Source organism: Neomonachus schauinslandi, chromosome 9 (genome assembly GCF_002201575.2).
Source record: "Neomonachus schauinslandi chromosome 9, ASM220157v2, whole genome shotgun sequence".
NCBI lineage: Eukaryota > Metazoa > Chordata > Mammalia > Carnivora > Phocidae > Neomonachus > Neomonachus schauinslandi.
In genome coordinates this window covers 140,018,010-140,041,549 of record NC_058411.1, presented here as the reverse complement: position 1 = coordinate 140,041,549, position 23,540 = coordinate 140,018,010, and the positions used below count along the sequence as shown (strand labels likewise).

Here is a 23,540-nt window from a genome sequence, read left to right as displayed (position 1 = left end):
TATCTTACACTTTCTGCTGCTGTTATAAATGTGTGTATGTTTCTAAATGATGTTTTCTTTTTGTTGCTGTCCTTTAAAATGTATATGGAAGGGTGGAAAGCCAGACAAGATATTTCGTAGAAGAAATACATAAGGCCTAAAATTTATGAAAAGATGCTTGACCTTATTAGTAATTAGGGAAATACAAATTAATATCATTGAGATTACCAAAATTAAGAGATTTGCCAGTATTATGTGTTGGAGAGAATGTAAATCAACGGGAACTCTTGTACACCACTGAAAGAATATAAGTTGGTTCAGCCACTCTGAAAAACAATTTAACTTTGTTGTAAAGTTGAATTTTACATACTTTCTGACTCAGCATTTTTCTTTCTTTCCTTCCTTCCTTCCTCCCTCCCTCCCTCCCTCGGAGCCTAATGCAGGACTTGATTTCATGACCCTGAGATCAAGACCTGAGCTGAGATCAGGAGTCGGACATTTAATGGACTGAGTCACCTGGGTCCACTGACTCAGCATTTCTAATCCTAGTTATATACCCTAGAAACACATAAACATGTGCACTAGAGGATATATGAGAATATTCACAACAGCACGATTCATAATGGCAAAAAGAAACTTGGAAATAACCGAAATGTCCTTTGACAGAGAATGGAAAATTAAGTTGTGGTATAGTGATATAAAAATATTATACACCATTAAAAACAAATGAACTACAGCTATACATTGGCTGCTTTCAGCGTAGTCAGGCTAGCTTTACAATGATCAGTGTCAAAAAATAAAGAATAAAACAACCTTTACTCATTGGTTTAAAACACACACACACACACACACACACACACAACTTACTGAATTCCTGCTATGTGCCAGACAGCATTTTGGGTGCTGAAATTTAGTAGTGAACAAGGTGGACAAATTTCCTATCCTCATGAAGCTTACATTTTAGTTTAGAGGGGGATAGATAAATAAGCAAAGCAGTATGTAATTTAATATAATTCATAAAAGCTATGGAAAAAGATGAAGCAGGGTAAGAGGACAGCATATAATTTGATGGTGTGTGTGTGTGTGTTTCTGCAGATTAAGGAAGGGTTTTTTGAAAATGTAACATTTGAAAAGAGTTGAATGTCCTACGGGAAAGAGTGTTACTACTTTCTGAAGGGGGGAAGTAGGAAGGAGCCTGGCATTTACAAGGAAGACCAAGAAGGCAGGTGAGTCTGATATAGAATGAGCTGGGACTAGGGGAAGAGGGCAGGAGAGAAGTTCGAGGGCATAGACAAAATTCATATCACGTAGGGTCTTACAATTTTAGTAATAAGTTTAGGATTTTAAAAAATATGGAAAGTCATCGGAGAATTTGGGGCAGAATGACATAATCTGACTCATGTTTAGAGTCTGAAGAACTGATTATTGGGGAGAGGGCGGTGGTGGGGGAGTTGGGAGGTGGACACAAGGGCCCAGTTAGGAGGCTTTTGTTGAAGTGCAGACATTAGATGATGGTGGGGTAGACCAGAAGGGACATCAACAAATACAGAAGGAAGTGGCTAGTTTGGTGATATATTTGGGGGGTATAATTGAAAGGACTCAGTGTTAGATGAAATATATATGTGAGAGAAATAAATCAATAAAGACTTCTAGCTTTCTCCTGGGAGCAGCTAGTTGGACAGTAATGCCATTTACTCACTGGGGAATACTGAAATATAAGCAGGTTGGGCCATAAGATTGCCTGTGAGACACCCCAAGTACATGAGTGTGAAGCCCTCAGAAGGGAGGTCTGGAGTTCAAGGGGTGGAAATACGAGATTCATCAGCATACAGATGGCATTCAAAACCTTGGAGTCCAAAGAGATCACTGAGGGGGTAAGTGTAGATAGAGAAGAGGAACTAGGAAAGGAGACTACTGAGAAGTGGATGGGGGGAAAAGGGGAAAGTGCCAGGAGACATGGTGTCCAGGAACTCAAAAGAAGAAAATGTGTCAGTAGACATATTATGTAATGGAAAAATATATTTGCAATAGAAATTACAGATACCAGGTAAATATATCACAAATGACTAGTAAAAAGACAGACTTGTATAGAGAAAGGCAAAAATGATGTGAATAGGCAGTTCACTGAGGGGTAAGTCCTAATGGCCAGTACACCTATGAAAAGATGCTTAACCTCATCATTAATCAGGGAAATGCAAATTTAAAAGAGCAATAATACCTAATGCTGTCAAAGATTGGAAGGGTGGTCATTTTCATACCTTAGTGGCAGTGTGAATTATTACAGCCTTTTTTGAAAGCAGCCTGGCAATATCTATTAAAATGAAAAATAGGTGTTTGATCCAACAATTTCACTCCTAGAAATCTGTCTCCTGGAAAAAGAAGCACCAGTGCATAAAAATCTAAGTATGTTTACCATAGCCTTTTTAAAGGGCAAATACACTAAAAATAGGGTAAATGCCCATCCTCAGGGAAAAGTTGAAAAATTATAGGTTATCCAGTCACTGGATTATTATGCAGCCGGTTGAAGTCAGGGACCTTTCATGATGCAGACAATTTTATAAAACATTCAGTGTGTGTACATGTGTGAAACACAGTAATCTTCCTCTTTCCAGAAAAACGTCTGCCTGTGTATACAGCATTTGTATATATATGAAGGTGGAGAAAAGCATAGTTCCAAATAATACTTGTCTGGGGTAAGTAAATCTGAGGAAGGTTGTGGAGATAAGCCTCTACTCATTCATTCACTCAAACAAATACACACATCTCTATTTAAAATAAAAAGGATCCCCAGGATAAAACAGCTTCTGTGATACATCCCATTTATGTAAAATACACATGTAATATATATAGGCATATATATAAAGATGTGAAAAGGTAGCCACCAAAATTATTATCCTAAAGTATAATTAACTTTTTAAAATAAAATGCTAAATTGGGGTGTAGTTGTCACCATTTTTTCCTCCTTTCAATGCTGGTTCAAATGGAGAATCTTGATATTGACCAGATAAATTCCATTTTCAAAAGAATACTTTTTATTTTTTATTTTTGTAAGAATAATTTTTAAATAAATTTACAGGATTAGTACCATTTTATGCTCTTCATTAACTTCTATTTCAGCATTCATTTTCCTCTTGTTTTCCTAGCTTTCAGTCTTTAACCAGCCGTTTGTTTTGGGTATAAACTAAGAATAAAAATTAGAACAGATTAGCCGTCAAACCCACAAGTAGCTAGCTGTGTTCAGGTGAGTGATAAACCTCACTATGGTGATTAACATAACATAATAAAAAAAAACAACTCACCGAGTATCTGAATCATGAACAGTTATCTAATATTTACTGTACATATTTGTTCAGTAGGTATAAAGAGACGCTCATACTGTTCAGTTTTAGAAAATATTTAAGTTATATTTACTGATTTTTAAAATATTGTATGCTTTTTTTTTTTTTTTTTTAGTATAGTTGACACACAATGTTACATTAGTTTCAGGCGCACAACATAGTGATTTGACAGCTCTGTACCTTACGTGGGGCTCACCACAAGTGTAGCTCTATTCCAATATCATTGACTATATACCCTGTGCAATACTTTTTATTCCCGTGACTTACTCATCCCATAACTGGAAGCCTGGACCTCCCACTCCCCTTCACCCATTTTGCCTGTCCCCTGACTCCCCTCCCCTCTGGCAATCATCAGTTTGTTCTCTGTATTTATCGGTCTGATTCTGCTGTTTATTCATTTGTTTTTAAGATTCCACATGTATGTAAAATCGTACAGTAATTGTTTTTCTCTTTCTTCACTTAGCATAATACCCTCTAGTCCATCTATGTTGTCACAGGTGGCAAGATCTCATTTTTATGGCTGAGTAATATTCCGTTGTGCCTGTATACTGTGTCTTTATCCATTCATCTATCAATATAGACACTTGAGTTGCTTCCATATCTTGGCTATTTTTTTTTTTAAGATTTTATTTATTTATTTATTTGAGAGAGAGAATGAGAGAGAGCGAGAGAGCACAGGAGAGGGGGGAGGGTCAGAGGGAGAAGCAGGCTCCCCGCCGAGCAGGGAGCCCGACGCGGGACTCGACCCCGGGACTCCGGGATCGTGACCCGAGCCGAAGGCAGTCGCCCAACCGACTGAGCCACCCAGGCGCCCCTATCTTGGCTATTATAAATAATGCTGCAATAAACACAGGGGTGCATATATCTTTTCAAGTTAGTGTTTTCATTTGCTTTGGGTAAATACCCAGTAGTGGAATTATTGGATCATATGGTAGTTCTGTTCTTAATTTTTTGAGGAACCTTCATGTTGTTTTCAACAATGGCTGCACTAGTTTGCATTCTTACCAACAGTGAACAAGGGTTCCTTTTCCTTCACATCCTTGCCAACACTTGTTATGTCTTGTGTTTTTTTCTTCTGGCCATTCTGACAGGTGTAAGTGTATTTATTGATTTTTAAATCGAAATTGAAATGGACCTCATGAGTGTCATTAATTATGTGAACTTCTAGAGCACTGTGGGGGCCTGTGGGTTGGGAAACCACCATTTACGGAAGGTGGGTCTAGCCTGGCTGATTTTCTTTTCAGTCTCATCTTCATGCAGTACTTGCTGTTCATCCTGACAGGCCTCCCACCTCTGCTCTTTCTCTCCCTCATTTAACTGCTGTGTCTTCCTTCCTCAGTTCACTTGTTTGAAGCTTTGTTCTGCCTCTACTCTATGTTCAGAGCCATTTCGTGATGCTAGCATTGTCCTGTCTCTTTGGATAAGGTCCTGTAACTATTCTGGGTCACTCTCTGCTAATGAAAAGCCCCCAGATCAGTTCTAGTCACAGAAGCAAACCAAGTTCAGTAATTAATATGGTCACCTCTCTGTAATAATTTAAAAGTTCAGACTTTATTTAAAGCCAAAATTTCGCCCTTCTAAAGAAGTTTCTAACTCCTGAAGTAGGTTGGCTTACTACAGTGGGAAGGAGGAGAGGTCAACTAATTTTTTGACTTTACCTAACATACTGACTGCTCTTCCAGCATTCCTCAGCCCTCTGGGGATGAAGTGGGGTGGAAGGTGGCAGGAAAGTTCTTACTCAACTATGACCGTTGTGAGCTGGTGTTGATGCTGTCTGGGCTTGGCAGCTGTTTAGAGCTGATTGTTTTGCTTATGAACTCTCTTGTAGTTTCTTCAGAGCCACCCAGTATTATCTTAACCACATAACACATCTCTCCAAAGCTTAGTGGCTTAAAACAACACATGTTTGTTATCTTACAATTTCTATGGATCAAGAATCTAGGCATGGCTTACCTGGATCCTCTACCTTTTGGTAGATGTGTCTCTCACAAGATCATAGCCATCTTAAGTCTTGACTAGGGGATAGATTTGCTTCCAAACTCACTCCATTAGCTGTTGGCAGGATTTAGTTCCTCATGCACTAATGGCCTAATGGCCTCATTTCTTCATGAGCTATTGGCTAGAGCCTTCCCTCGGTACCTTGCCGCATAGGCTTCTCCATAGAGCAACTCACAATATGGCAGCTGGCTTCATTACAGCAAGAGGGGAAGAGTCAAAAAGATGGAAGTGACAGTCTTTTGTAACCCAGTCTCGGAAGTTATATCCTATCACTTTTGCCATATTCCATTCATTGAAGGAAAGTAACTAGATCTAACACACACTCAAGAAGAGAGGAGTACACAGGCCATGAATACCAGGAAATAAAAATCATTGGGAGCCATTTTAGAAGCAGCCAACTACCAGTATTTCTGGGATTAATCTCATTTTCACTTCTCTTGATTTGGGCAATTGTATCTCTCTTCTTGAGTAGTCACTTATAACTCCCTCCTCCTTGGACATCTCCTTGGACATCTTTCTGCTTGGTCCCCTCACCTCCAGGTGGCCCTCTTGAACAAGATTTAAGACAACCCCATACTATCAATCTTTAGCTAATGGTGCATAGAAAACTTGCATCCTTTACCACAAGAGAATTTGAGAATACAAGACAATCCCAGTGTAATTATCACCCATTTCAGTCTGCCACCGGAGCAACTACCAGAAAATCTGTACTCTTTCTCAATATTTCTCAGTCTTGAGTCAATCACTGGTCTTCTATGACTCCCTAGCTCTAGAAAACATGCCATAAGCTCTTCCAAGTGGTCTTGTTGAAGCTTTTTTTCCCTAGGTCAAGGTACTTGGGGAAAGAAGGGCCTTTTATCAGCTCTCTTTACCTCCAACTTTTTTTTTTTTTTTTTTTTTTTTTTTTTGCTAGATCTAAAGTAACAAGGAGGTTTTTTTCTTTTTTTTTTTTTTTAAGATTTTTTAATTTATTTGAGAGCGAGAGAGCACGAGTAGGGGGGAGGAACAGAGGGAGAGGGAGAAGCAGACTCCCTGCTGAGCAGGGAACCCGATGTGGGGCTTAATCCCAAGACCCTGATATCATGACCTGAGCCAAAGGCTCAGTTGACTGAACCACCCAGGCACCCCTACAAGGAGTTTTGACCACATTCTTGGATCTGTAGCTGAAACTGACACTCGAGTAGTTCCATGTTGACATCCTGTTCCATCTGTTGTTTGCTTTCTTCCTCATCCTTTGGAGGCATTTGCTTTGGGTGGTTGCCTATAGTCATTGTAACAAGAAAAATGATTACCAATTTATTAAATCAAACAGTGGAACATAATAGCAGAGAGATGGGAGAAAGATTAATAATGAGAAAGGGAAGGGAAGAAGATAGGAGAAAGCACTAGACACCTTATTTGGTTTCAGATTAGAATAAATAGGTAAATATTGTCTTAATGCTACTGTGTAATTACTATTGTTTTAATAGTGTTCTTGAAATATTTGAGGCACTTGTAGAATTAAAATTGAGATATTTGAGTTTAATTCGTAGAATAAAGGAAAGCACAAAGAGAGAAAAGAGGCATAAAAAGCCAAACATTATATTGGAAGCATAAATGTTCTCTATTTAGACCCATAAATAAAATCCAACAATATAATGTTTGTAAGAGACCGACCTAACACAAAATAGTGGGAGGTAAAAATTACTCCCAAATTGGAAAGATCTATTTATCAGACCTGAATAAGACAGAGAGATGGCAGTAATTTATATCAGACAAAATAGAACTTAAGGGGGGAAAAAAAGCAGACCGTGCATGTCATATTATATTGACAACATAAAGTCCAGTGAAATTGATACCAAAAATAAAAGATGTGCCCAAATTGGCACAAGTCTTGTGAATTGGACTTACAAGCATCCAAATTTAGTTTTACATGATTATCTTTCTTTAAGTTTTTTGGTGGGGGAAGCAGGGTTTGGAAGATCTGGGTAAAGCAATAAATTCTCTTTGTATTAAAACATACCATATAAAATTTTGTGTATAATTACGGAAGTTTCGCTGGTGGAGGACCAGCTAAGGATCCTTGCTGGGGAAATGGGAAATGCATATATAGTTTCCTAGGAATTCAAACCAGGTTTAGAACTGGAGGCTCGTGCCAAGCCCGCTTTGCGGTGGGAAAAGATGCTCTTTCTGTCCAATCAGACAAGGTTCTCATGGTTTTAAAAAAGTCATCCCCAGCTAACATAGAAGAATCTGAGAAGTTTAATTGTCCAGCCGTTCTTCACCTAATAAAAATTCCATTCTGCAGGTTTTTTTTTTTAATCAGACTTTTGGGGGCAAGCCCTAAGCATTTATACTTTTGTTGATTTAGTTTTAAAAAATAGTGTTCTGGTTTGTTTTTAATTTCATTCCTCCTACTCTGATGTCACTAACATTGATAGTTGGCAGTATACCCTTCCTAATGTTTTCTTATGCTTATGTAAGCATTTGTATATATAGATAGATACACACACACACACACACACACACACACACACACTAATAATTTGATGCAGTTAACATTTTCTAATCTGCAACTTGCTCTTTTCACTTGTCCTTGATAATAACTGCTAGCTTTCCAAGTCAATACATACAGATCTTGGCTATGGATAGGCCTAGCATGGCTGCAGCGTAATTCAATTAATCATTTCTATACTGATGGCCCATTAGTTGTTTCTTCTTTTGGCAGGAGAACTTCAGTGAACATCTTGGTTTGTTTATCTTTACATGCTCATGCTCTTCTATAGAATAGATTGGTTCCTAGAAGTAGAATTGTTAGGCATGTGGCATGTATGTCTTTAATTTTATAGTATATGAAATCATACCCACTTCTTAAATGTAGCAGTTTATCTTTCGTTTATGTAATCGTTTATGTAGGTGCTGATTTCCCTACACTTACAGTTAAGCACGTTTCTAGCTTAGGAAAATAATTCATTAAAACCACAAAAGTGATACAAGGGAAAATATGAGAAAATTTTTTTGTAGTCTTGGAATAAGAAAGGCCTTTTCAGCAAGATACAAACCCATAAGCCTTAAATAAAAAGATTTAATAGCTTTTCCTATTAAAAAATTAAGAATTTCTGCTGGCCAAAAAAAATGTTGAAGATGAAATCAAGACAAATGATAAATGGGTAAAAAACACTTGTAGCATATGATAGAAAAAGGGCTGAGATACAGATATACACAAAATGAGCTTTTACAGGTCAATAACAAAAGACCAACAACCCAGTAGAAGCATGAATATTGGATGTGAAAAAGCAGCTTATAGAAAACATAATACAAATAACTCTTAACATATGAAAAGATGTTCAACGTCATCTATAATTAAGAAAGTGCAAATTAAAACACCATTTTTCACATAGCAAGTTGAGATAAGCTGTATTGCTAATCCCCATTATTAGTGAAGATACAGGAATATGGGACTCACAGGTGGAAGTATAGTTGGTACAATCTCTGTAATTGACATTTTGGTGGTTTTAAAAAATTCTTTTTGAACTGTCTTTAGCTAAAGTATGTACACAGTTTTACAAATCAACCTTTGCTTATAATGAAGTACAACATTCTCCTTTCTCATCTCACTAACTCATTGACTAGACAGTGTCTGTTGACTTTTTATCTTAAGAGACAAGGATATAACCAACTTGCTCTACTACCCTCATATTCTCTCCTCCTACCTATTTTTACCAAAGTATTATGAAAATTTTGAAAATACAGAAAAGTTAAAATATAAAGTGAACACCGTATACCCACCACCTGGATTCTACAATTAACATTTTGCTAGGTTTGTTTTATCACACTCTGTCCTTCTAACAATCTCTATCCATCCATCAATCCACTTTATTTTTTATGTATTTTAAATTAATTTGCATAGAATTTCATCCTGTATACTTCAGCATGCATATAATTAACTGGAATTTAACATTTATTTACATTTTTGAGGAAAGTTGATGCACAGTGAATACATAAATCTTAAGTGTTTCATATGATGAGTTGTGACATTTATACATCTGTGTAACCCAAACCCGTCAGTATATGTGGTATTACCATCACCTCAGAAAATTTTCTCATACTTCTTCCCAGTCACTCACCACCCCTGAGTCCCCCAGAAGTTACATGTTTAGATTTGTTTCACCATAAAGTAGCTTTTCCTTCTCTAGAACTTCATATAAATGGAATCATGCAGTATTCCACTATTACTCTTTTATGTAAGACTTCTGTCATTTAGCATGTTTTTAAGATTCATCCATGTTATAGTATGATTATCACTACATCTTTTTATTGTTGAATATTATTCCCTTGTATGAGTATACCACAGTTTGTTTAGCTGCTCATGCTGATGAATGCCTGGGCTGTTTTCAGACTTGGACTCTTTTGAATAAAGCTGCTGTTGTACATCCTTGTACAGATCTTTGTGTGGACATTTGCTTTCATTTCTTCTGGGTCAATGCATAGAGTATTGTGACAGTTTGGTATGTTAAAAGATGATTACGATAGATACCACTTCATACCGAATAGAATGGCTGAAATTGGAAAGGCTGGCCATACCAAATGTTGGTTCGGATGTAGAGCAAATGGAGCTCTCATATGTTGTTTGAAAGAACAATATGACACAATAACCACTTTGGAAAATAGTCTGGCAGTTACTTACAAAGTTAAACGTTTACCTATGCCTTACCCTGTAATCATGCTCCTGGGTATTTATCCAAGAGAAGTGAAAGCATATATTTAAAAAAAAAAAGTGCAAGAATGTTTATAGCAGTTTCATTCACAGTAGCCAAGCCTGGAAACAATACAAATGTCCTTCAGTATATCCATACGTGAATGGATACAGTGGAAGACTACTTGGCAGTATAAAAGAATACACTACTTATATAATATGAAATCATCTCAAAAACACATTGAATGGGTGCCTGGGTGGCGCAGTTGATTAAGCAGCCAACTCTTGTTCTGGCTCAGGTCATGATCTCAAAGTCATGGGATCAAGCCCCGTGTTGGGCTCCAAGCTCAGTGTGGAGTCCACTTGAGTTTCTCTCCCTCTCCCTCTGTGTCTCCCACTTGTACTCTCTCATCTCTCTCTCTCAAAAATAAATAGATAATTTTTTTTTAAGATTTTATTTATTTATTTGACAGAGAGAGACACAGCAAGAGCGGGAACACAAGCAGAGGGAGTGGGAGAGGGAGAAGCAGGCTTCCCACTGAGCAGGGATCCCAACGTGGGGCTCGATCCCAGGACCCCGGGACCATGACCTGAGCCGAAGGCAGACGCCCAACGACTGAGCCACCCAGGCGCCCCTAAATAGATAAATCTTTAAAAAAAACAAAAAACAAAAACAAATACCACACATTGAGCAAAAGAGGCCAATAACCAAAGACTTCTTCCTTTTTTTTATTTATTCTTCTTCTTTTTTTTTTTTTTTTAATTTTAAGTTTGGGAACAGGCAAAACTGTTCTATGGTGACAGAAATCAGGAAAAGTGGTTGCCTTTGGTGGGCGTGAAATAACTGGTAGGGAGTATGAGGAAACTTTCTGAGATGGCTTAAATGTTACATACTTGATTAGGTTGCGTTATATGGCTTTTTGATGTATCAAATTCTTACTCATTTAAGATTGGTATATTTCACTATGTATAAATTTTTACCTCAATAAAAGTGAAAATAAACCCTAAAAACAAGTGTATTTTATACCTCTTCAAAATTGAACCCATGTGGACAGTTGCTTAGAAAACTGTGGGGACTGAGGGAGAGTTGAGGGAATATGCCAAATTTTTAGACATTTCAATTTAAAATGTGACTTCTGAAATTTTAAAAAAAAGAGGACCTGGAGAAATAAAAAAAAATAAAAAATAAAGAGCGGATGCCTGGGTGGCTCAGTTGGTTAAGAGTCTGCCTTCGGCTCAGGTCATGATCCCAGGGTCCTGGGATCAAGCCCCGTGTCAGGCTCCCTGCTCAGTGGGGAGTCTGCTTCTCCCTCTCCCCCCTGCTCATTCTCTCTCTCTCTCTCTCAAATAAATAAATAAAATCTTAAAAAAAAAGAGGACCTGGAAGTTTAAATGAAGATCTTCTATGATGATCATAAACCAAATCCCTTACTTTTTACAACCTGAGTTTTTCCAGTTGTCCAAGACTGGCTGTCCCTGAGGTATACCATGATGAGGATGAGGGGTGAGATAATACCCAGCATATGCTCGTCCAGAGTCAGTAGTACTAATGAGGGACTGCAGTAAGTCCTCTGGCCTGTCCCCTACAGAGAGCCTACCACAAGGTTAAAATCACTGCATTCTAAGTATATCTCAACCTCTCAAAGTTATTTATAATTCTTTTAAAGATAAAATTGTCAAGGTTTCTGAAAGTTTTGTGGAGTAAGAAACAAAATGTCTTTATGAAATTGCTCTATCAACTAATAGGTGGTGGTTTTTATGTGCTTAAAGATATTAGGGACTAGTTTTCTAGAGATTTTTTGAATTGTTATTTTGGAAACTATTTCCATATAGTCATGCTTGTGATTCTTTGACAGAATATTATTTTCAAATATTAAATTGATGAATAACCTGTTTATTAAGCCAAATATAGTCACATTTTAAGAACTCTCTCCCCTTTTTCTTGTGTACATTTCCTTTTTCCATAATGTGCTTTCCTCTTCTTACCCTGCAGTAAATCTCTTGACTCATTTGTGGAACTCTTTATCTAAAGCCATTTTTATAACAACATCACAAGCTTTTTTTCCCTCTGTGATTTAACTTCACTTTATACACTTTGATAGCTAAAATAGTCTATTTTTCTCTATATTCTTTTCAATATTCTTTTTAGCTAGCCCCCCAAATCTTTATTGGCATACTCAAAAGAGACAAGTTTGCTTGTCATTCTTATTTATTTATTTAAGAATTCATTTATTTATTTGACAGAGAGAGACACAGCGAGAGAGGGAATACAAGCAGGGGGAGCGGGAGAGGGAGAAGCAGGCTTCCCGCTGAGCAGGGAGCCCGATGTGGGGCTCAATCCCAGGACCCTGGGATCATGACCTGAGCCGAAGGCAGACGCCCAACGACTGAGCCACCCAGGTGCCCCGTCATTCTTATTTTTTTTAAGCATAGAGACTCCTTTATACTACAGCCCCAGAATAGTTTTTCTTAGTAATCTGTTACTGAAAGTGTTCCATGATATCCTTTCTCTTCTTCATCATAGTTGGGATCACTAATTCTCTCCATGTGCAAGTGTAGGCTTCTTGAGGTCCTAAGTCAATAAGGAAATCTTGATCCTCAAGGAATATTTATTATGCACCTACCATGTATCAGGTTTAGGCAGTCAGGCTACTATGGTGAAGAACACGTTTCCCCTGCACAGAGATTATATTCTTTTTAAGATTTTATTTATTTATTTGTCAGAGAGAGAGACAACGAGAGAGGGAACACAGGCAGGGGGAGTGGGAGAGGGAGAAGCAGGCTTCCCGCTGAGCAAGGAGCCTGATGCAGGACCTCATCCCAGGACCCTGAGATCATGACCTGAGCCTCAGGCAGATGCTTAACTGACACCCAGGCATCCTGGAGATTATATTCTAATATGAAGAGGCAAACAAAATACTCAATGTCAGGAAAATGTTCAGAATAAAAATAAAAGGAGAATGAGGAAATAGAGAATGACAGGGGAAGAGGTGCTATTTTTTTTTAAAGATTTCATTTATTTGCCAGAGAGAGAGAGAGTGAGCACAAGCAGGGAGAGCGGCAGAGGGAGAAGCAGGCTCCCTGCTGAGCAAGGAGCCCGATGCGGGACTCGATCCTAGGACCCTCGAAGGTAGACACTTAACCACCCAGGTGTCCCAAAGGGGTGCTATTTTTTTTTAAGGATTTTTTTTTTTAAGATTTTTATTTATTTATTTGACAGAGAGAGAAATAGCGAGAGAGGAAACACAAGCAGCGGGAGTGAGAGGGAGAAGCAGGCCTCCCGCGGAGTAGGGAGCCAGATGTGGGGCTCGATCCCAGGACCCTGGGATCATCACCTGAGCTGAAGGCAAACGCTTAACGACTGAGCCACCCAGGCGCCCCAGGAGGTGCTATTTTTAAATGGGTTGTAAGGAAGTCTCTCTGATGAGGTACTATTTGAGCAGAGATTTGAACAAAGTAAGGGAATGGGCCAAGGGTATTTCTGAGAGGAAAGGCATTGCTAAAGGAGGAAGCTTGGGTATTTTTGCCTACCCTTCTGGCTCTTAGGACTCCTCACCGTCCACTGTACCCTCACCCCCAACTACTGTGTGGACTACAGTGAATGAAACCATTAAGCTACCACATGTATAAATTTGAGCTGCAGTGTGGAACCCCTTACCCCCCCAGGATCCTGATTAGATTCCCCTGATGTTGGTGCCTGTATTTTCATACCCTTCTATTCACCTTATTGCTGAGAGAGGGATTCCCACCATATGGTTATGGGAATGCCTCAACACACATCACTGGACAGATGAGATAGACCACAGCTTATTAATTACATAAACTCACATCCCAGAGGAAGAGGAAACCATGTGCCATACAGGGCCATGTGGGGGTTGCATGTGGGGGTTGCACTGAGGAACAGAATGAACAGCCAGGGGTAGTGGAGGTAGGCTTTGTAGTCTCAAGAGAGTGGGTTTCCCACAGAAGAATGTGGTTGGCTTGTTTGAATAATTTGAAGGGCTGGCAATATTGAGCTTCAGGTCTTACACCACAATCTGAGCCAAATAAATTTTTTCCCAGGGAGAACTCTGATCGCAGCAGCATCATAAGAGTTCTCAGAGATGGATCCCTTGATTAAGATAGGAACTTAGATATCTGAAAATAATGAATAAGGACTTAATATGTTTTAAATTAACAGAAGATAGTAACCCAGTTTTAAGAACCATAACTCTTTAGCAGGGAACTTTTGTTTGTTTAAAAACAAATTTAGGGATATGACAGCATGAAGTCTAGGAAGTTATTCTAGTGAAATAGGCATTTCTGCTATCTACATGGATTATTCTGAGAGTAAGGAATACCGTTTTCTACCACATCTTGTTAGGAATAGACAGGATACTCCAAGACCCAATTTGTTATTTTAACAGAGAAAACCAAATTCTGGTTTTGTGTTAATAAATATTTGACATTAATGGATTTATAAACTCACCCTATATCAAAGGGTGAGCTATATCAAACTGGTGAGCTATAAACTCACCCTATATCAAAGAGCCAGCTATATCAAAAAGACAAAATAACAAGTGTTAGCAAGGATGTAGAAAAAAGGGAACACTCATACCCTGTTGTGGGAATGTAAATTGGTGCGGTCCCTATGGAAAACAGTAGGGAGGTTCCTCAAAAAACTAAAAATAGAAATACTATACAATCCAGCAATTCCACTGCCGGGTATTTGTTCAAAGAAAATGAAAATATCAATTTGTAGAGATATATGCATCCCGGTTTATTGTAGCATCATTTATAATAGCCAAGATATGGAAATAACCCAAGTGTATGTCAATAGATGATTGGATAAAGAAGATGTGGTGTAATGTATGCAGTGGAATATTACTCGCCCACAAAAAAGGATGAAACCTTGCCATTTGTGACAACATGGATCTAGAGGGTTTTATGATAAGTGAAATAAGTCAGATGGAGAAAGACAAATACCGTATGATTTCACTTGTATGTGGAATCTGAAAAACAAATGAAAAAACAAAACCCAGAAACTTACAAAATTGAAAAACAAAACAGAGACTCATAGAGGAAACTGTTGGTTATGAGAGTGGGGAGGGGTTGGAGATGGGGCGGGCAAAACAGGTGAAGAGGATTGAGAGGTACAACCTTAGTGACAAGTCGTGAGATGTAAAGTACTGGGTGTAGTCACTAATGTCACTTTGTATGGTGACAGATGATGACTCACTGGGGGGATCATTTCATAATACATAACTGTTGAGTGGATATGATGTATGTGTGAAACTGATAGGATACTGTATGTCAGTTATAGTTCAATTAAAAAAAAAACCAAACTAAACCAGCTTTGGCAACATTTTAGTATTTCATTGCATATTTTTAGACTATTTGTAGTTATACAGTTCAAAGCAAGTAAACTTTCCTTTCTACAAACCTACAGCTTTCAGTATTCATTGAATATTGGGTTTTATCCTTCTTAATCCTCTCCCACATGCTGGAATAACCCGGATACTTGACTTCCAAGTACAAAACTAATCTTTTCCCATTAATAAGCAAAAACACATCCCATTACCTTGCCTACCTGGTTATACTTCTGTGCCACCACTGTTCTTAGTATAGTCTCAATCCCCCTGTCTATAATTTAACCAAAGTAACTAACCTCTGTTTCACAGAGAGTCAGATACTTGAGGAATTATTGTCATATATGCTTTAGCAATCCATCAAAACTCATGGACAAACATAACACACATATCCTTTCTCTGCCTTCTTAGACTAGCAAAAATAGTCACTACATAATATATGAAAGTTAAAATTCTATATATTTTATTTATTTATTTATTTTTTAAAGATTTTATTTATTTATTTGACAGAGAGAGACACAGCGAGAGAGGGAATACAAGTGAGGGAGAGAGAGAAGCAGGCTTCCCGCCGAGCAGGGAGCCCGATGCGGGGCTCGGTCCCAGGACCCTGAGATCATGACCTGAGCCGAAGGCAGACGCCTAACGACTGAGCCACCCAGGCGCCCCAAAATTCTATATATTTTAAAACTACACATCGTTACCAATGTTTCAGTATTCTGTTTTATTTAGAAATTATTAAAGGATACAAAGATTATCCATTAATTAATTCAGTTTAATACTAGTCCAGTGTCCTAAGGTTAACTATTGGAAATTCATGTTTAATATAACATAACACATGCTATACTGTTGATATAGAAAACCTTGCCAGAAATATAATTCATTTATGTTCTCCTTAATCTTTAACATTATATGGAAGTAATATTAGCTTATCAGTAGACCTGTTTAAGAAGTTACAATGTAATTAGTGTCTTCATGAGAAAACCCAAATTTTACTTAAGAAAATAAAATATTTGCTTATATTACATTCAACAATGATTAAATCCAAAGTTGTTTTTACACCAATATTATCACATCTGATTTGTTCACTTTGATTACTTAAATTTGGATTTTTTATACAGATGCCTCTGACCTGTTTCTGTGAGGAGGATTTTTTCTTAGTAATATAATAAAGGACTCTTTTAATAAAAAATAGAAATGTTGACATTTTATACATTTTAAAGCATTAGGAAAGCAATCCTGCATTGGTGCATTTTTGCAATCTCCGTGCAAAAATCCTGCAGATATATTGAGACTCATATTAATCACAAGAAATGAAGGCAATCCACCCACAGGAACCACAGCAAGAGGATGGAACATCTTATAATGTAATTCAAAATCAGCTGGAGGCTTCTTAAAACATTGATTCTTGGGCTTAACTCTCAAGGTGTCTACGTCAGTTGGTCAGGGTTCTGGACTGAGAACTAGCATTTCTAATGAGTCCCCAGGTAACACTAATGGTGAAGGTCTAGGGATGAAACTCTGAGGTTTTCTAGGAAATAAGAGGTTGCCTCCCTCTCATAGGGCTATAGACTTGTGGACTCCAAGGGATAGAGGCTTGGTCTCCAACTGACATCCCCTGAGTGTCTCTATAATGTTCAAAGCAGACAAATAAATAGAGAACAATAAGGCTACCATATTTATTTATTTATTTATTTTTAAGATTTTATTTATTTGCGAGAGAGAGAATGAGAGACAGAGAGCATGAGAGGGAGGAGGGTCAGAGGGAGAAGCAGACTCCCTGCTGAGCAGGGAGCCTGATGCGGGACTCGATCCCGGGACTCCAGGATCATGAGCTGAGCCGAAGGCAGTCGCTTAACCAACTGAGCCACCCAGGCGCCCAAGGCTACCATATTTAAATTACTATACATTCATTTTTTTTTTCCTGAGGATTCTTAGGTTTATATTAGATTTTTATATTCCTTTATATTATATGCAAATATTAAAGAAACCTTATATATATTAAATATGTATGTTTTTATATATTTTTTCCTTTATATCAAATTTTTGTAAGTCATATTAGTATCTATAAACCAATAAAAAGAGCTCTTTTATTTTAAGAAAATTATATCTAATTTGTTAAGACCCTTTCCCGAAGTAGAAGATGTTTCAAAATCACAAAAGGGGAGGGGTAAAGGAGGGGTTTGTACTGTCAAGTACAAACACATAGAGAGCTTATGGCTTCAGGTCTAAAACTTCAGGTACAGGTTAAAGGAAACACAGAATACACACATTCACTGATCTAGGTCTCCAAAGGGCTTTTCTTCTTTCTAATAGAAGCAAGACATTCTTCTACAAACTAAAACACTGATATACCAGATTTTTGCCATGTCATACCCAAAGACAAGAGGTCACCATCATCCTGTAATGGGGAATAACATTTGGCTGTGTGCAAACCAGAGTCAGAACCAAACATAGCCCAGAACCAGAAACAAAAGTAAAAATACAAAGTACAAAGTCAGGAAAACAAACAGTAGAGAAAAACAAACTCTGAAGATAAAGTTCTGTTGCCACTTGCTCTTCACTGTAGGAGCCAGAAACAGTGGGAGGTACATTTTTTTTTTTTAAGATTTTATTTATTTATTTGACAGAGAGAGACACAGCGAGAGAGGGAACACAAGCAGGGGGAGTGGGAGAGGGAGAAGCAGGCTTCCCGCCGAGCAGGGAGCCCGATGCGGGGCTCGATCCCAGGACCCCGGGATCATGACCTGAGCCGAAGGCAGACGCCTAAGGACTGAGCCACCCAGGCGCCCCTGGAAGGTACATTTCTTAATAGATTCAGGAAGATGTATCTATTCCAAAATTGCCAAAGTCTAATTTTCAAAAGAGTTAAAAACAAAGACTCAATAAAATGCAGTGAGTACATGTCTCAACACATTATTTAACCCCTTTCTTGGGGTAGGGGGGGAAACAGCATGGTGGTAAGGCCAGTTATACTATTTTTGATGGTATTTATTATAGGGACACAAACATATGTTTCAGGGGCCGGGTAAGCAATATAAATAAGAACACAGGCATTTATAACATTATCTAGAGCGTGGTGGGCGTGTAACGTACTTGAGGGCACATACTTTGTCTAAAGGTGGCAACTGTTGAAAATGTTGATGAATTGTTACCTTGTGGGAATGCTTATTTATCCCTGTCTTTAATATTTTTTTCACAGAAGCGATTAATCTGGATTTTAATGTGAATCTTCCTGTTTTAAAGTGTTGATAACTAATTCAGTTTAAAACAAAAAACACTGTATCGGCCAAACAAAACTTATCTTCAGGTCAGAAATGGCCCAAGGGCCATCACTTTACGACTTATACAGTAGATATTACTTGTGTAACATTATAGCAGAAGAGTTTAACCAAAAGTTGTATTTTTGTTGGAAAGAAAATTTTAAAAGATTTCTTTTTAAATTGTTTACTTTCACTTATTTTATAAGAGTGACAAAAACATGACAGTGGTGTTTTGTCAAATGGTATGCCCACCACATACTTAACATGCATTTCCATTTAAGTTCTATTTTTTGGCCATTAAAAATGTAGTTATTCACCTTCTGGAGATCTGTTTCACAACAATGTGAATATTGTTACTACTGAACTGTACATGTAAAAATGGTTAAGATGGAAATTTTTATGTTGTGATTTTTACCATATATTATCATACACACATTATTGAATGTTTAGTGAATTGATTCAAATTAAATTACTCATTTTAAACTGTCTTTGTAGGGTAATAGTGAATGTAATGGGAAAAAGCCTGGAGAAAAGGAGATACTTCAAAAGCCCGCTATAGTGGCCTTGTTGAAAGATCATGAGAACTTGTTTAGGGAACTAAATTTACTCATGGGAATGGTGATCAATTTAAGAGACATGTCTGGAGCTGAACTGGAGAATTAGGTGAAAAACTGAATATGGGGCTTGAGGAAATAATAAAAAGATGAAGGTTTCTTTCTTAGTAACAGACTATACCAATAATTAAGATAGAAAACAAAAACAGATTCAGGGGACATTAGTTCATTTTAAGACAAGCCGTGGTATTTCAGGACTTGAAATTGAGAGGCCACATGCAGCCATCTCATTTTACAGATGGGAAAGTCAAGGCCCCAAGAGATGAATGAGGTGATACCTTTGATGTCTCAGTTTAGATCAGAAGCAGGACTTTACACATTCAGACTCGAAGTTCATCTTTCCTCCGCACACAGAGTGTCTGCTCTGACACAGGCTTCCCTTGGTTCCAAGGGAGCGTGTGATGGACGGTGTCCTCCCCAGGCTGCTGCTGTGTGTGAGTGAAGGGGGCCTGCACAGCTCCTCAGGAGACGAGCTACCATGCCCTGCCTCTTGCTCTCTGAGTTGCAGGTGTGCCCCTTCTCCTCTTTGTAGCCTTTTCAACTTAAGCTGCTTGGAGGGCCTGTAAATGGAAGTGGTTTGTAGACATTGGCAATTTCACACCTGCAGTTCAACATAATCCAGTCAGAATTATAGGAGTTCAAAGGAAAGGCTGGGGCTGCAGATGGAGATTTGTGAGTCAAGGACCATTTCCTGAAACACTGTAAGGAATTATGAATATATAACTATATAACTAAGGAATTTCAACTTTATCTTATTAGAGTTTCTCAACCCCAGCTATACATAAGAATCTGTAGGTCTGGGATGCCTGGGTGGCTCAGTCGTTAAGCGTCTGCCTTCGGCTCAGGTCATGATCCCGGGGTCCCGGGATCGAGCCCGCATCGGGCTCCCTGCTCGGCGGGGAGCCTGCTTCTCCCTCTGCCGTTCTCCCTGCTTGTGCTCTGTCTCTCTCTCTGACAAATAAATAAAATCTTAAAAAAAAAAAAACAAAAGAATCTGTAGGTCTTTGGGGGAGGACTGAAGTGTGTATGTGCGTGTGTATGTTTTTTTTTAAGATTTTATTTATTTATTTGAGAGAGAAAGAGTGCAGGAGCAGAGGGAGAGGGAGAAGCAGGCTCCCCGCTGAGCCAGGAGCCCGACGCGGGGCTCGATCCCAGGACCCTGGGATCATGACCTGAGCCGAAGGCAGACGCTTAACCAAACTGAGCCACCCAGGTGCCCCTGAAGTATATATTTTTTAAAGTTCCAGAGGTTTCATATGCACAGATAAGAATGCTCTAAGCAATGAGAAGCTATAGAAGGATTTGAAGCAAGAAAGTGAGATAATCAAATGTTTGTTTTAAAAGGTAATTCTAGGGACACCTGGGTGGCTCAGTTGGTTAAGCGTCTGCCTTCAGCTCAGGTCCTGACTTCAGGGATTGAGTCCCACATTGGGCTCCTTGCTCAGTGGGGAGCCTGCTTCTCCCTCTCCTTCTGCCTGCCACTCCCCCTGCTTGTGCTGTCTCTCTGTCCCTCTGACAAATAAATACATAAAATATTAAAATAAATAAATAAATGGTAATTTCTGGGGCTCCTGGGTGGCCCAGTCAGTTGGGCATCAGACTCTTGATCTCTGCTCAGGTCTTGATCTCAGGGTCATGAGTTCAGGCCCCATGTTGGGCTCCACGCTGGGGTGGAGCCTACTTAAAAAATAAAATAAAATAAAGGTAATTCTAGCTTAAATGGGTGGAGAGAGAAACTTGCAGTAGTCTAGGCAAGAGTTGATAATTTTTAATGACAATATAATATTGCATTGAGTTAATTTTCTATAATCTCTATTGTGCAACACATGTTTCTGGGTGTGTGTGTGTGTGTGTGTGTATAAAAATTCACTGTCATCTCCAAAAAGTGCATCTTTTGGGGGTTTTTTTGTTCTTGATACTCTTTTTAATTATTTCACTAGGACAGATTCCTAGCAGTAATTCTGTTGAGTCAAAGGAAATGAGTAGTTTTGGCTCCTGATTATGTATTATCATAATGGTTATAATCAATTTACAGTGTTACTCTCCATGTGGTGGGCCAGATATGAACTTTGGAATCATTTGTAAAGTTCAAAAAAAAAATTATTGGGATTTTGATTAGAATAATTTTATTTTGAAGTTATCAGAATAATGTTTATATCATGTTTATGCTATTTTACATGATTTAACTGAATATTTAATAACTAAATTTATCTTTAACAGATTGATGAACTCCCAGAGGGAGCTGTGAAGCCCCCAGCAAACAAGTATCCTATCTTCTTTTTTGGCACCCATGAAACGTAAGTCAACAAAACAACTTAAAGCTTCAGCAGCTCTAATTTGGATCTACTAGACTACAATGTTTATACCTGATCTATGACATTTTATATGTTATTAAAAGGATCACAAGTATATAAAATTACCAAGCTTAATAATGTATTTTTCTTAATGTGAAGATTTTTCACTCATTTTGCTTTTGAATGTTATTTCTGTGTAAATGTTGGACATCACCCAGAATCTCCTTTAGGACACAAAAGGGTAGTCTCCTTACCACTCCCAGTAATTTCTTTTGTTGCTCTTATATATTTCCTTTCTAGAGAAACTTCATCCATTTATATTTCATACAACAAAGTTATGTTGTCTCAGGTTCTTTTCAATTTGTTGAACCCTGAAGCAAACATACCAACTTAATAAGGTTTTAAAATTGTATTGGTTAGACTACAGGCTAAACTACTGAATAACGGAATCTGAAAATACAGTGTCTCAAATAATATAGAAAATTCTTTCTTTCTTTTGAAACAATCCAGAGATAGGCAGGTAGATCAAGGTGGGTAGACTACTGTGCTCTAGGGACCCAGGTCACATTGTCCTGCCATTTCCAGGAGTGTTGCTCTTGTCTGCTTACTTAAAAACAAACAAACAAACAAAACGAGGCTCAGCAGCATCTGTGCATCTTCCAGGTAGAGGGAAAGGGGGAAAGAAAGAGAAAACATGAAGAGCAGGTAACTTCTTTGTACGGAAATAACGAGGAAGTTGCATATATCACTTACACTCACACTCATTGCAGTGGCAAGAACTCAGTCATTTGGCCACATGCTGCTGTCAGGAATTGGGAAACATATCCTCTAGCTGGGCAACTCTTAATGGGGAAACAATTGGAAGGAGTACGCAGTAAAAATGTGTATGGTCAATCAGAGCAAGGACATAAATGGAATAGGAATTGCCTGTGTGGGGGTGCCTGGGTGGCTCAGTCATTAAGCGTCTGCCTTTGGCTCAAGTCATGATTCCAGGGTCCTGGGATCGAGCCCCGCATCAGGCTCTTTGCTCAGCGGGAAGCCTGCTTCTCCCTCTCCCACTTCCCCTGCTTGTGTTCCCTCTCTCGCTGTCTTTCTCTCTCTCTCTGTCAAATAAATAAATAAAATCTTTAAAAAAAAAAAAAAAAAAAAGGAATTGCATGTGTGGGGGAAAGCTACAAACTGTCATGAAATTTTACAACTCTTCAAATATAGGATCCTCCCTTGTGTTCATTTGAAAGAATAGAGCCAGGCGTGAACTTTTTCTTAGCTTGCAGTCTCTGCCTGTCTGACATCTTCTTCATTTTTATCTGGAAAGAGCTAGCCACAGGGCGCCTGGGTGGTTCAGTTGGTTGAGTGTCCACCTCTTGATTTCAGCTTAGGTCGTGATCTCAGGGTCATGAGATCGAGCCCTGCATTGGGCTCCATGCTCACCGCGGAGCCTGCTAGAGAGTCTCTTTCCATCTCCCTCTGTCCCTCCCCCAACTCATGTTCTCTCTCTTTCTAAATAAAAATAAATAAAATCTTTAAAAAAAATAAAAAAAAGAAAGCGAGCTAGCCAGGAGACAGAAGGCCCTTAAGACATATTTATTTCTTGGCTTCATGTGAGAAATAATTGTTTCTTTCAGAAAGTTGGTTTTATTTTCTTTTGTTGTCATCTGATAGACACTGTGTACATACTATGCACCATGTTTTCCTCCATAGAGATTGCTAGAAAGCTTGGACATGTTTTATCTGTAACAAGTGCAAAGGGCTTTGTGATACATATGTTTCTATTTGCCCCATTCCTGTCTCCAGTTTACATCTATATCATTATTGTGCTTTTTGTCTAGGACCTATTTCCAAATGATTGGATTGTATTCCTGGAACCAGGCAGGATTTAATAAACAAGATTATCACATTTCCAGTATATAGGACAAATCAACCATTTACTAACATTGTGTGGTCACTTTTATTTACTTACTAAACATTTTCTAGGCATTCCTGAAAGCGCTACATAACTAAAGAGCTTCCACCTGGTATATTGCTGGTGAATGT

At 38.4% G+C, this 23,540-nt stretch overlaps 1 protein-coding gene across 1 annotated transcript in view; it reads left to right on the top strand.

The window, feature by feature from the left end:
- The window catches only part of HDGFL3 (HDGF like 3), a 78,940-nt gene that overhangs the window by 32,768 nt on the left and 22,632 nt on the right, over window positions 1–23,540 (top strand). Inside the window, exon 2 of the mRNA XM_021680589.2 lies at window positions 21,433–21,509. Coding sequence (XP_021536264.1) covers window positions 21,433–21,509 — 77 coding nt within the window. The remainder of the gene's footprint in view (window positions 1–21,432; window positions 21,510–23,540) is intronic.